Source organism: Halichoerus grypus, chromosome 2 (genome assembly GCF_964656455.1).
Source record: "Halichoerus grypus chromosome 2, mHalGry1.hap1.1, whole genome shotgun sequence".
Lineage (NCBI taxonomy): Eukaryota > Metazoa > Chordata > Mammalia > Carnivora > Phocidae > Halichoerus > Halichoerus grypus.
Window position 1 is genome coordinate 129864479 of NC_135713.1, and position 13199 is coordinate 129877677.

Genomic DNA, 13199 nt, shown 5'->3' on the forward strand with positions numbered 1-13199 from the left:
TCAACATGCTCTGGGACACTGGTTCTCAAACCCGGCTCTCTGGAAATCACCAGAAAAGCTTTTTAAAAACTACAGAAGAGTCTGTAATCTTTGTCCAGGTGATTCTTTTAGAAATTTGGAAATCCCTGGTCCATAAGAAAAGGATAAGGAGAGAGAGACCTAGTTTCAAAAAGATTCAGCCTCACCAAGTACTAGTTGTGTGGCTTTAGGCAAACCACAACCTTGTAAAATCAGACTGCTACTCCAAGACCTTCTTAAAACCTACTTCCTCCAAAGATAGATTTGAAGACCAAATATAGATATATAAGTTAAATTGCTCTGGAAACTTCAACACTGTATACAATATTAAGAAATTCTTCATAGCCTTTCCAATTAAAGACCCAGATTTCCATTCTCAGATGGAAATAGATACATTCCACTGATTTGGCAAACACTTCATGGATGGACTAATATGTCTAAACGTCTTTATGTAAGAAGGATTCCATGCAAAATTACAAGAAAATTTGACTCTAATAATTTTAAACTAGTGGTGACTATTTAATATGGAGGAAAAGAAAGGAAGAATGAAGGAAGGAAAAAAGACCCTTTAAATATCACTTCCCTTGACAACGCTAATTGATCTTTCTGTAATGAGAGAAATGTTCCAGCTCTCCAATGGTCCAATATGGTAGCCATTAGCCCCATGTGGGTATTTGAGCACTTAAAATGTGGCTCTAGTAATTGAAAACTTGAATTTTTAATTTAAATTAAACTTAGTTTCACAGCCACATATGACTACTGGTTACAGTATCATAAAGTACAGCCCTAGAACATTTAAAAATGTAGGTCTTCTGGGAGATGCATATGGATAGGGAAAGGCAGAGGAAACAAAAACTTAGTAAGATTCCTTTCATAACAAACTTTCTTAGGGGCACCTGGCTAGCTCAATGGGTAGAACACGATGAGACTCCTGATCCAGGGGTTGTAAGTTCAAGCCCCAAGCTGGGTGCAGAGATTACTTGAAAATAAAATATTAAAAAAAAGAAATTTCCTTATGTAATTTTTTTTTGAAGATTTTCTGACTAGAAAAAGATACATTCATACAATAAAACTGACGAGTCCAAATCTTTTCTACATTATCTTCTATGAGCTAAAAAACAACTGTCTGGGTATTTTAAAAAGCAAGCAATGGATCATGGAACACTACATCAAAAACTAATGATGTATGGTGATTAACATAACATAATAAAAATAAAAGAAAAAAGAAAACAATAAAAAAATAACAAGAATTTATATAGTATTAAACTATAGGATACTGGAATTAGCACCAACTGAGAGTCAGAATATTTGTTCCAAGTTCCAACCTTGACTCAGGCAGTTACAAGTCCTGTGATTTTGGACAGTTACTGAGCTCTTCTGGTTCTTTTTTTTTTTTTAAGATTTTATTTATTTGAGAGAGAGAGAGGAAGAGAGAGCACAAGCAGGGGGAGAGGCAGAGAGAGAGGGAGAAGCAGACCCCCCCACTGAGCAGGGAGCCCAACATGGGGCTGGATCCCAGGACCCTGGGATCATGACCTGAGCCGAAGGCAAACGCTTAACCATCTGAGCCACCCAGGCGCCCCTGAGCTCTTCTGCTTCTCAAACTCCAGATGTGAGTTTTCAGGGTAATCTGACTGTCAAATGTCCTTTAGAGACATTTAGATAGAGACATCTATCTAAATAACAAATATAAGGTATGTCAAAGAGTTTTTCTTTTGTAGTCCATTAATTTACAAAGAATGAGTTCTATTATTAAAAATATATTGATTGAGGGGTGCCTGGTTGGCTCAGTCGTTAAGCGTCTGCCTTCAGCTCAGGTCATGATCCTGGGGGCCTGGGATGGAGTCCCACATCGGGCTCCCTGCTCGGCGGGGAGACTGCTTCTCCCTCTCCCACTCCTCCTGCTTGTGCTCCTGCTCTCGCTATCTCTCTGTCAAATAAATAAATAAAATCTTTTAAAAAAAAAATGTATTGATTGAGGATCTGCTACCTCAAGGCTATATACAAGGTACTAGGGACACATAATGATAAGTAGCCTCATAGTCTGCTTCTCACGGAGCTTGAAGTCAACTCAAGCCAACTCAAATAACCACATTAATAAATATACTATTATTAACTGAAATAAAGGCTCTCAGGGAAAAAGTGGTTTGTCCTAGCTAGAGGATAAAAGCTTCCTCTCTGAGGATAATAGGATTGAAGCAAAATCTTAAAACTGAAAAGTTAACAGTGTGTGTATGGGGGAGAAGGGAGGAAGAGTTCATGGACAGTATCATGTACAAAGGCCCTATGGCAAAGGAAGTACTGTGACACTGAGTAACACTAAGGAAGAGGTAGGCCAGACCAGGACAATGCAGGGGTCGTTTTAAGCCAAGGGATAACATATCAATTCTGTTTTAAAAATATTCTGGGCATTATAGTGATGCGAGAGCACAGTGAATATGGAGAAATCAGTTAGAAGGCTATAGAGGGACATGCTACAGTCTGGGTTAGGATGGAGGCAGCGAAGATGAAAAAAATACTTAGGAAATAAAGGTGATAGAAAGAACTCGGTGATAAACTGGATGTGGAAGGATGAGAGAAAGCGTCAAGGATGACTCATATACTTCTCACCTGTGTACCACAATGAATAGTGGTACCATCCATGCAGACATAGGGAACACTGGAAGAGGCCTGGGCCGTTTTGCTTTTGGAAGGGGAGGGAGAAAATCCTAAGTTTGTGAGTACAGGCTGTCGTTGAGATAAGAAATAAAAAAATCCAGCAGTCATTAGATGGCCTGAACTTAGCAAAGGGACGTGGGAAGGACACAAAATTTTGGAATTCATTAGCCTACAGATCATACAGCACAGGGAGAGAAAAAGAAAGACAAGGGAAGGAGAAAAGGCAGAATCAAGCCTTGAGGATGGCCAATTTGGAGATAAAGGAGACTGCGTAAGACACTGGGCTGAAAGAGCCTCAAAATTAAAAGACAAAATGGTGCTATAGAAGCCAAAGAAAAGAAAAGAAGGCCTCAACAGAAAATCAAATACTGCTGGAAGGTTGAATGCTGATGGGAGATGGGGCAGGGGAGGGAGGGGGTAGTTTTCTGGACTTGATAATAGGGCGGAGGTCACTGGTAACTTCAACAAGAATTATTTACGTAAAATGTATTAAGTAGAAGGTCAGGGTCCACATGGGTCCTTTAAATCTCTACTGGAAAAATCAAAAATACCCTAAAGAGCCAACTACCCCGCAAAAGCTCCAAAATGACTCACATACTGAACTCTGTTAGAAGCCACATTGTTGAAGGAACTAATTCACACCAGCCTAACAAAGAACCATCCCAGATGTTTCTATGATTCTTAACCTAGGTGAATATCTAATTAGTGAATGTTCAGGAACAGTATAGTGAAAATTTAAAGCAAGGAAATTTCAGAGCCCAAGGGCTTACAAATCACCTGCCATAATTGCTTCTGCAGAGAGACAACATTCCACTAAGCTATTTTTTGCTTTTCAGATTTTCCCCATCTTCTAAATAGACATCCTCGAGTTCTCTATCAGTACTAAGTTTTTCATAATAGCTTTTAAAAAGCAGTAGTATCAAAGGATAAAGTAGCCAGTGGCAGATGACAGCGTTTGTATTTTATTTTTTTAATATTTTATTTATTTATTTGAGAGAGAGTGTGCGCGCGAGAGACAGTATGAAGAGAAGCAGGCTCTTGGCTGAGCAGGGAGCCTGACACGGGGCTCGATCCCAGGACTCCAGGATCATGACCTGAGCCAAAGGCAGCCGCTTAACCAGCTGAGCCTTCCAGGTGCCCCAGCTTTCACATTTTATATGAGACACTACGGATACTTTTTTTTTAAGATTTGAGAGAGAGCACGCATGCGCACGCACACACTCAAGTGGAGGGAGGAGCAGAGGGAGAGGACCTCAAACGGACTCCTTACTGACCAAGAGCCCACTGCTGGGCTCCATCTCACAATGCTAAGACAATGACCTGCACCAAAATCAAGAAATGAATGCTTAACCCATTAAGCCATCCAGAAGCCCCACCACTGATACGTTTTTAACTTGAACATTTTAAGTTGTTTTCCTTGTTGTCCATCCCTCACTCACCTTCTGGAATCGACTCACTAGTTGCCCACCCTTTTGTACCCTTTTTGAAAAACTACTGGTTTTCATGACTTTCCCTAATATTTGAAGTATAAAAGCACATTTTTATGCTACAAATTAAAACCATTTTCTTAAATACTATTATTTCACAAACCAGTGGCTGCCATTTTATTAGTGTTTGCCCCATGGTAGAACTAATTTGCAGAATGAAACCCAACTCCAGTCCATCTCCCAAACCTGCTCTTCCCACAGTCCTCCCCATGTCCATAAATATCAACTCCATTCTAAAGAGGGGAGAAACCCTGGCATTAATCCTTCCACACACCCCTCATCCAAAACATCAACAAATTCCAACAATTTGACCTTTTAAACACACCCAGCATCTCAGCACCCCTTATCACATCAAACACTGTTACCTCAGATTTGTTCCTCACTATTGTTCTGACCTCCTCTCCTATCATTCTCCCTCTTGCTGGCCTCCTTGTTTCTCAGTCATGCTCAGCACACTTCCACCTCAGGGTCTTGATGCTCGTCATTCACCTGCCTGGACTGCTCTTCTCCCCCAAGTATTTGCAAGGGGTGATCCCTCACTCCCTTCTTGTGTCTGCTCAGCATCACAGAGGCCTTCTCTGACTACCCTTATATAGCACAACATTGGCCATCACCATCTATCCACCTTTAAGTTTCTTCACAGTACTTACATCTGACCTATTTGCTTACTGACTCCTACCCCTAGAATGAAAGCTCCATGACTTGGCTGTGTTCGTAGCTGGATCTCCAGCATTTAAAACAGTGCTGTTGTTGGTGCTCAGTGAGGCTTTGTTGAGTAAATTCATTTCGCTTCAGCATGGAACCAAAAGGATTACTACTTTGGACTTTCCAAACATTTTATTCCAGTCTCATGGGATTGGGAACCTGAGTATGGCAACACAAATACACATAGAGAAGACATCAATTATGACAGCAGTGTACAGTCCTGCCACATTTTAAATCCCAAAGTTTATCTTTCCTTCTACCCAAGCAGTCAGCTGGTGTATACCTGGGCGACTACATACAGTATTACAGATAAACCACGCTTCACCTCAAGTGCCATGGGTTTAGCAAGGTGAAGCCCCTGCCAAAAGTGCGGTATCTTTCAAGTTTGACCTTGCCATGTGCAAATATTTCTTATCAAGGTCCTACCTTTATTCAGTCCTGGAACTCTCTACTCCTCCCCTCTTCACGGGATGTGACCCATTCTTTCCTTCAGGAAACTTGAAGGACCCAAGTTATGTAATAAAGTCATTAGTCGTGTGTGAAATTTCTTGTCCCAGAATCAACACAGCCCACTCAAAGAAGCAGCTACACAAGTTAGTGGAGATAACATGCTGTTTAATGCTTTATTTAAAGTCCTTAAGAAGGAAGAACTGCCTACCCTGATACATTCAGTGAACAAATGTTTATTAAGTACCTGTTCTATGTACGGAGATACATGAGACACAAGCTCAGATCCTATGAAAGCGACAGTCATATTCATCACTGATTACATTATCACAAGTGTTCCTCCTCATTTCTCTCAGTTATACCATCATTCCCCCTTCTCGAAGTCAGGGCAGAGGGATGATGTTGGTAATCCCCAGTGTGTCTTCCTCAACATCCCTGCCATCTCAGAGCAGGTCCGGGGACAGGGAGGAAGAAGAAGAGATAACAACAAAGAGAAGCTACTAGGTCCTGGCATTAGAGTCAGAAAACCCTGGGTCTGACTTCCAGTTGTTCCACTTTCTATGAGTGACATTAAGCAATTTCTTCAGCTTCTATGAACCCATTTTATCACGAGTAAAATATGTGAAAGACCTGTTTCTTGGGAATTGTATGAAAAACCAACAAGCTCAGTGAGACATAAAAGACATTAGATGTAGTTCCTCTCTCTTTTTATTAATGAGAAAGGTTGTAACAGAGAGGCCATATGCAAAAATGACATACCTCCAGCAAAAGGTGCCCAAGCCTTGACTAAGGACAACTGGGCAAAGGTAATTCTACCTTTAAAACTGTTTTAATAATGCTTTAATCCTGTAGAAGCTATTATGGATTGTCCATCACTCAATTCTTCCATATTTGATCATCATGCTTTCCATTATACATGTTGAAGTTGCCCATCAAATATTAATCTGTTTGACCTCCACTTTTAAATTTCTCCTTGTAGGGGCAAGAATCAGTACGTTGGACTTACTTTTTGAAAAAGATTAAAAAAAAAAAAAATCAATTCCTGGTAAGAGCCCTGAAGAGTTTCTGCCTTCTTTAAACTCCTCTCTCAGCTTCCCTGACACTGCTACCCTGGTTATTTCTCACCAGCGTAGAGGCTCCTTCTCACCCTTTGTTAGTGTCTCCTCAACCTCTAACAAACCTTTATATATTCTCTACGCCTAATCCCAGACCCCATTTCTTTTCTGTTATCTACCCACTCTCCCGAAGTCATTTCAAGTCCATGACTTTAGACCCTCTCTCTCTATACACACACACATACACTTCTTTGTATTAGATATACACATGTATATACACACGTACATATATACACATGCATGTGTACATACCATATACACACAAACACATACACACATTTCTATAGATATATATTCTGCCCTCCTCCCTCAAAATGACTCTTGGACTAAGATGTCTTATAAACTACTACTCAAACACAATTCCTTCTTTCCCCTCTCAAATCTAGTCCTCCTCCTGTATTCACCATCTCAATAGTAGCACCGTCTATTCAGTTGCTCATCCAAAACCTGGGAATCAGCTCCTCTTTCACTCCCACATCCAATCCACCTGCATGCGATTCATTCTGCCACCAACTCTTATTATCTGTAACTCAGTAATAGCTTGGGTCTCCCTGCTTCCATTGTTGCTCCTGCCAATCCATTCTTTATCCAGCAGCCAGAGATGATATAACAAAACAGATCATGTTGCTACCTCATGAAAAATCCTTCAATAACTTGCCACTACATTTATAATAATATCTTCTCCTGGCCTCCTATAGTTCTTACAGTTCTTTGGACATACCACTCTCTCCTCTCACTATACCTACATACACTGTTTCTTTGGCCTGGAATGCTGTTCTGCCCTATTATTAACTTATCCTTCAGGTTTTAGCTTCAGTGTCACATTTCTTGAAAAAGACCTCCCCAATCCGAATTAAAATTAGGTCTCTTTATATCCTTACTAGTATCCTACACTTTCCTCACATACGCCTGAAAATAAAGCTTGTAACTATCTTACTTGTGCAACCATTTGGTTAAGGTATATCTAAACAAAGTATATGTTTTGCTAACCACTCCATTATCCCACAGTACCAAGAGCCATGTGGCCAACACTTAAGAAACTCCTCTCTCCAGTAAAAATTTGACAAATGGAAAACTCACAAGTCCTGGCTCTACAATGGCTGCATAAGACACCATGGGAGTGCACTATTCCACTTCATCTGGATTTTCAGGGAAAAAACTTTAAAGTCACAGTGGTGGGTAAAGAAAGGAATTCAAGTAGAAAAAAGACTATATAGTCCTTTCCCCTAACAGGTTTCTAGAGTGCTTGTCTTTTACTTTGTTCTTTTATAAAACCTAGCACAGAGTTAGATCCAGTTAAGGTGGAAACTGAAGCACTTAGTGATCAATGTAGACTGTGTGACATCAATCAAGTGCTAGAATTAAATGCTACAAAATTCTAAACACTATGATTCACTGAGGGCTAGAAGCATTAGAATAGGTTTTATGGAGGTAAAAGTAAATACAGACAGGGTGAGGAACAACTTTTGGGGATCTAGTCAAACTACGCTAGAATCTCTCCTGCCCTCCTTCAACAGCATTTAGTCTCTATAGTCAGATCTGTACTCCTTAACATGACGTGTTTCTTCAGTCCATTTGCGAAATTCTAAACAAAATTATTTTCCATATGAGGTTCTATGCTTAATCTAATAAACCTTTTTAACTGACCATAAAGGACCCAAGTGGCAGAAGGTAAAAAAAAAAAAAAAAAACCTACAAAGAATTCATTACACTACCTGTTGCATAAATGGAGCTATGAACATAACATTTATACACTACATTCATCATGTAGGAATTAAGAGAATCTAAACTGAAACCCTAGAGTTTCTGTACTTTCTGAAAGGCCAACATAGATCAAAATAATGTGGATGGAACTAGGGGATATTATGCTAAGTGAAATAAGTCAATCAGAGAAAGACAAGTATCATATGATCTCACTGATATGAGGAATTTGAGAAACAAGACAGAGGATCATAGGGGAAGGGAGGGAAAAAAGGAACAAGATGAAACCAGAGAGGGAGACAAACCATAAGACACTCTTAATCTCAGGAAACAAACTGAGGGTTGCTGGAGTGGTGGGGGGTGGGAGGGATGGGGTGGCTGGGTGATAGACACTGGGGAGGGTATGTGCTATGGTGAGCACTGTGAATTGTGTAAGACTGATGAATCACAGACCTGTACCCCTGAAACAAATATTACATTATATGTTAATTAAAAAAATAGAAAAAAATAAATGCAGAAAAAAATAATAATAACTACATAAGCCATTATTTTCTAGGCACTGAACATGGGCCTTGATGTTCTTTTCTTTTCTAATCTTCAAAATAACCCCAAAGCTGAGGAAGATGAGGCTCACAGGTTGGGTAGTTGTTTCAACTCTACAGCTAACAATACAAGTTTTCTTTTTAAGACACTATAAACTGATCATGGGGCGCCTGGGTGGCTCAGTCGGTTGGGCGACTGCCTTCGGCTCAGGTCAGGATCCCGGGGTCCTGGGATCGAGTCCCGCATCGGGCTCCCTGCTCTGCGGGGAGCCTGCTTCTCCCTCTCCCACTCCCCCGCTTGTGTTCCCTCTCTCGCTGTGTCTCTCTCTCTGTCAAATAAATAAATAAAATCTTTAAAAAAAAAAAAAAAAAAAAAGACACTATAAACTGATCAAAAACACCCAAACAAAAAACCCTCAAGTTTTGGAGAACTTGAAGTGCTTTGTTGTTCATAGAATTTAGAATAACAAAAACTTTCCTAGGATGTTTACAAGTTCAAGGTATATAATATCCTTCAATTCAAAAACCCTTTTAAAAACTTATGGGTAAATATAGACTGCCTTACTACTTAACTATTCAGCTTTGGTGCAATCAATCTGAAATATAGCATATGATATTTTTAATAATAAAAATGCCATAATAAAAGGGAAATTACCAGCTATACATCTACTTTACAGAGATTTGGAGTTTGGTTAGGATAAAAATAAATTTGAAAGAAACTACAAGAGTATAAATGTTTTAAAAATTGTTTGTCTTCTGATATGACAAACTACCATAATGGAGTAACAGAAGTAGTATTATCCAAAGCTAAATGATGTCAGGCTTTTAAAGAATCAGTAAGCTGTAAGGATTGGGACCTCTGTAATTATTTCAAACTGTATGAATGTTACATTATCAAACACTAGGACAAGTACAGTCTTGTATAAAATGAGTGTATGAGATCAAACAATCACATCTGAAGAAATTACATACTTTCTGTATTTAAACTTTTCCACACTATCACATCTCAGCCCAGGTGGTACCAACTCTTTGCATTCACAAAATTTCATCAACGTAATCATTTTACATTTGTTAAAGCAGGCGTCAAGTAATCCCAACTCATAAAAGTTAAATATTAATCAAATTTCAAAAGCACTGAAATTATCTCAAAATAATAATTTTACACCCTGAAGAAATATAAATTGGATGTGGCCATAAAAAATAGAATTATGGAAACCAGTAGACTTTTAGGGATGGTTTTCTGTTCACAAAAGTATAACTACTTACGCAAGACCCCAGAATGTCTTTCAATCTAGACCTCCTCCACAGGGGGAAAAAAAAAATTCTCTTGTTTCTCTTTCTTTCCCCTCCCCCTATTTTACACTTTGCCCCCCAACTTTTTATATAGTCCTTGCCCAAAAAGTTTATAATAATAAAAAATAGATTTATGCCATTATCAGCAACAGGGTATCCTAAGATTTGTATAATCCTTTGCATATTCAAGACAGCAGTAATTGAGCTTTAATAATTCATAGACCACAAACACACCCTGTTAAGATTTTCTTTTCAAACACTACTGTTCCCACTCTCGGGACCCCTATTAGGTATACATAAACCATACAACACAACCTTTAAAAAGGACATCTAAAAAGATGGTAGGTGCTCTCCACTCTCTCCCCAGAGCCATCCTCACCTAAACCTCCCGCACACTCCCTTCTCGGGGCCCACAAGCACAACTGTCATTCAGAGGGATGGTGACTGTTAAGCGTGGGTGAGAAAGAAAACATACACCAGATACACAAGTGGATGGTGAAGATTGTTAAATGCAGTCTCTCTTCTGTTACCTAACTAGCTTAACCCGCTGCAAACTTTTAAGAGATTAAGTTACATTCCTCCGCAATCCCACCCTTGACAGCTGACTGCAGAATGCCACGGGTCGCGCACGTCCATTCCCGCCACCTCACCCGTGGCGAGCCGGCGGCCACATCCCGCGGTCAGCGAGGACCGGAGGACCAGCGCTTGGGAATGAGGGAGTGCTGGGAGAGCTCACCTTTTCCAGCTCATCGTGGAGCTCAGCCAGGCTGGGCCGGAGTAGCTTCTCGCCCAGCTGCGCTGCGGTGTGCCGGTAGTGATCGATCCTGGGCACGGCGTCCATGGTGTTGTGGCCAAAGGTGCGCAGGTAGTAAGTGTTGGTGTGGGTATCATAGTAGTAGTGCTGGTGGTGCCCACTGCCGCCGCCACCTCCCGAGTGCAAGCTGCTGCCCTCGCTCAGCACTGTGTCCCCGCCGTTCTGGAAGCTCACGTTGGGCCCGTCGCCTCCGACCCCCGCCGCTTCCGACAGGCTCTCGTCAGCAGATGAAGAGGCAGCCGGGTCCACGAAGTTCACGCGGAAGCGGCCCTTGGCTTCCTCGCTGCCCTTGCCTGGCCCGCTTTCGCCGCTAGCTTTCCCGTCCGCTGGGGTCTCCTTACCCCCAGCCCCGGCCCCAGCCCCGGCCCCAGCCGCCGCAGTCCGTCCCGCGTTCTCGGAAACGAGGTCCACCTGGAAGCGGCTCTGGCTCGGGGTGGGCCCCAAGGGTCTGCCCAGTCCGTCCCCGGCCGCCGCGGCGCCCTCACCGCGGACCCCGCCACCGCCCCGGCTCGCGGCCGCAGCATCCTCTGACACTGAGGACACGGCCGTGCCGGGCAGGTCCACCCCGGCGGCGGCCAGCGCGGCAGCTGGCGGCGTCTCCCCGACCCCGGCCAGCCTCGGGGCGCCTGAGGAGGGCGCCGTGGGCCCCGGTTCCATCGCCGCCCGACCCCCGGCAGACTCCGAGAGCCTGGCGGACGTCGCGGGCTGCACGCCCTCCGCCGGCGGTGCCCGCGGCCGCAACGCCAGGTGACGGAATCGCTCGCCCCTCCGCCCGCCCGCCGCCGCTAGCCCGGACCGGCACAAACACAGCCGGCAGCCGAGTCGGCGCGCGAGTGCAGTGGGCGCGGGGCGGGCCCCGCTGTTTAAAGCCTCCGCGGGGCCGCAGCGGTGGCGGCTCCGGCAGCAGCACGCGGGAGGCGGGGTCGGCGGCTCCTCCGCCCCTCAGCCCGCCCACCCGCGGTCCCGCAGTGTCGCGCGGCAGGCGCTCCCTCGGCGGGCCGGCCCTCCCGGGCTTCTGCCAGACCCCACGCTAGAGCTGCCTGCGCGAGGATCGCGTCCGTCCAGTCCGCGCCGGGCCTCCGGCAGCGCGAGCAGCACAAGCAGCGCGATCAGGGAGCAGGCGCGGCGCCGTGCCGCCTCACCGCCGTCGCCGGGATCTCCGCGCCGCTACCTCCTCTTCCGTCGCCCTCCTCCCACCCCTCCACCTCCTTCCCCCGCCCCCTTTGCGGCGAAGAGGAGAGGGCCCCCCGGCCGCCTCCCTCTCTCCCCGCCCCTGGGGCTGCACGTCAGTGGGCCGGCGGCCCAGGCCTCGGCAGAGCCCGCTGCGGACGGCGCCCAGCCCGGCGGGCGAACGGGCGCAGGAGTCCTGCCTCGGCGCACGCCGACTGCTGATGCGCCCGCGGCAGTTGCCACCACCGCGGAGGCTTCAGGAGCTCTCTCTCTCTCTCTCTCCAATCTCTCTCCTCTTTTTCTTTTTTTTTTTTTTAATTTTTTTTTTTTTTTTTTAAGTTCTGAGCTCGCAGTACTTGGGCTGAGCCGGCGAGATCTCGCGAGATGCTGCAGGGCTACAGGGCCGCTTCACCTCAGGCGTGTGGTAGCCGAGGCGGTGCTAGAGCTGCCGGTCGCCCCCCGCTCCGGTGGGTGATGCCGGGGATTTTCCCGTCGGGCCCGCAGGTGCTTCCGGAGTTGCCGGCGAGGTGCGCCCCCAGGCGAGGTCGGCTCGCGGCTCCGGCCGGCCGCGACTGCCCGCGCTTACTCCAGGCCTGAGCCTAGGGGGAGGCAGGATTTCCTCTGAGCCGCCTTTGAGGCGGTCGACTCCCCGCCTGGCCGCGTTAGATTTGCATAACCAGAAACACTCCCGTGGAGATGCAGTGGGTGTGTCCACACTTCGATGACACCTTTATTTTAAAAAGCTGTGATGTTTGAAGGTGAGGAGGGAGCTAAGTTGTGATACCGTATCGTTTCAAGACGATTCTTAACTTGAGGCATTTCCAGAAATGCTGGGAAGCTCAGCTCAGAAGCGAATACACAGCAGTAACTAACCGTAGAGCCGTGACTAACCGTGGAGCACTAACCGGGAACTTTCGGCGTGGTTTAGGTTGTGAAGAATTCCTGTTTTCCTCCTCTCCTCTGCAGACCTGTTTTCTCTTCTGTGAAATGTAGGGGAATATAGTGATTTTGCAACTTTCTTAGCAGCAGAATCTATTTTTAAACTAAATTCTATCAGCTCCACGTAAAAGCAGATGACAACGAACTGTTTCTTCCATCACTCACTCGTCTTTTATTCATTTGTATTTATGTATTTTAAAATTTTTATTTCTGGGGATAAGCACCCTCCTTTGTTGAACCCTGGAAGTATGACCCAAGAGCCCTAGAGTTCGCAGAATTATTTGGAAATGCTGTGAAGAAAGTTGCAACC

The 13199-nt window shown here is 44.6% G+C and overlaps 1 protein-coding gene and 1 long non-coding RNA gene across 4 annotated transcripts in view; one reads left to right on the forward strand and one right to left on the reverse strand.

Annotated features, from left to right (window-relative positions):
- Positions 1-11964, reverse strand: part of SLC12A2 (solute carrier family 12 member 2) — a 104627-nt gene extending 92663 nt beyond the window's left edge. For 2 of the 3 annotated variants that reach the window (XM_036072325.2, XM_036072324.2), the window contains exon 1: positions 10703-11962. In XM_036072325.2, coding sequence (XP_035928218.1) covers positions 10703-11437 — 735 coding nt within the window. In that variant the 5' untranslated portion in view covers positions 11438-11962. Of the gene's footprint in view, positions 1-10702 lie in introns of all 3 variants that reach the window. The other variant, XM_078067555.1, reaches the window with a different exon arrangement.
- Positions 11965-12348: 384 nt separating this feature from the next.
- The window catches only part of LOC118546518 (uncharacterized), a 69708-nt gene continuing 68857 nt past the window's right edge, over positions 12349-13199 (forward strand). Inside the window, exon 1 of the long non-coding RNA XR_013445850.1 lies at positions 12349-12708. This is a non-coding gene — a long non-coding RNA (uncharacterized LOC118546518). The remainder of the gene's footprint in view (positions 12709-13199) is intronic.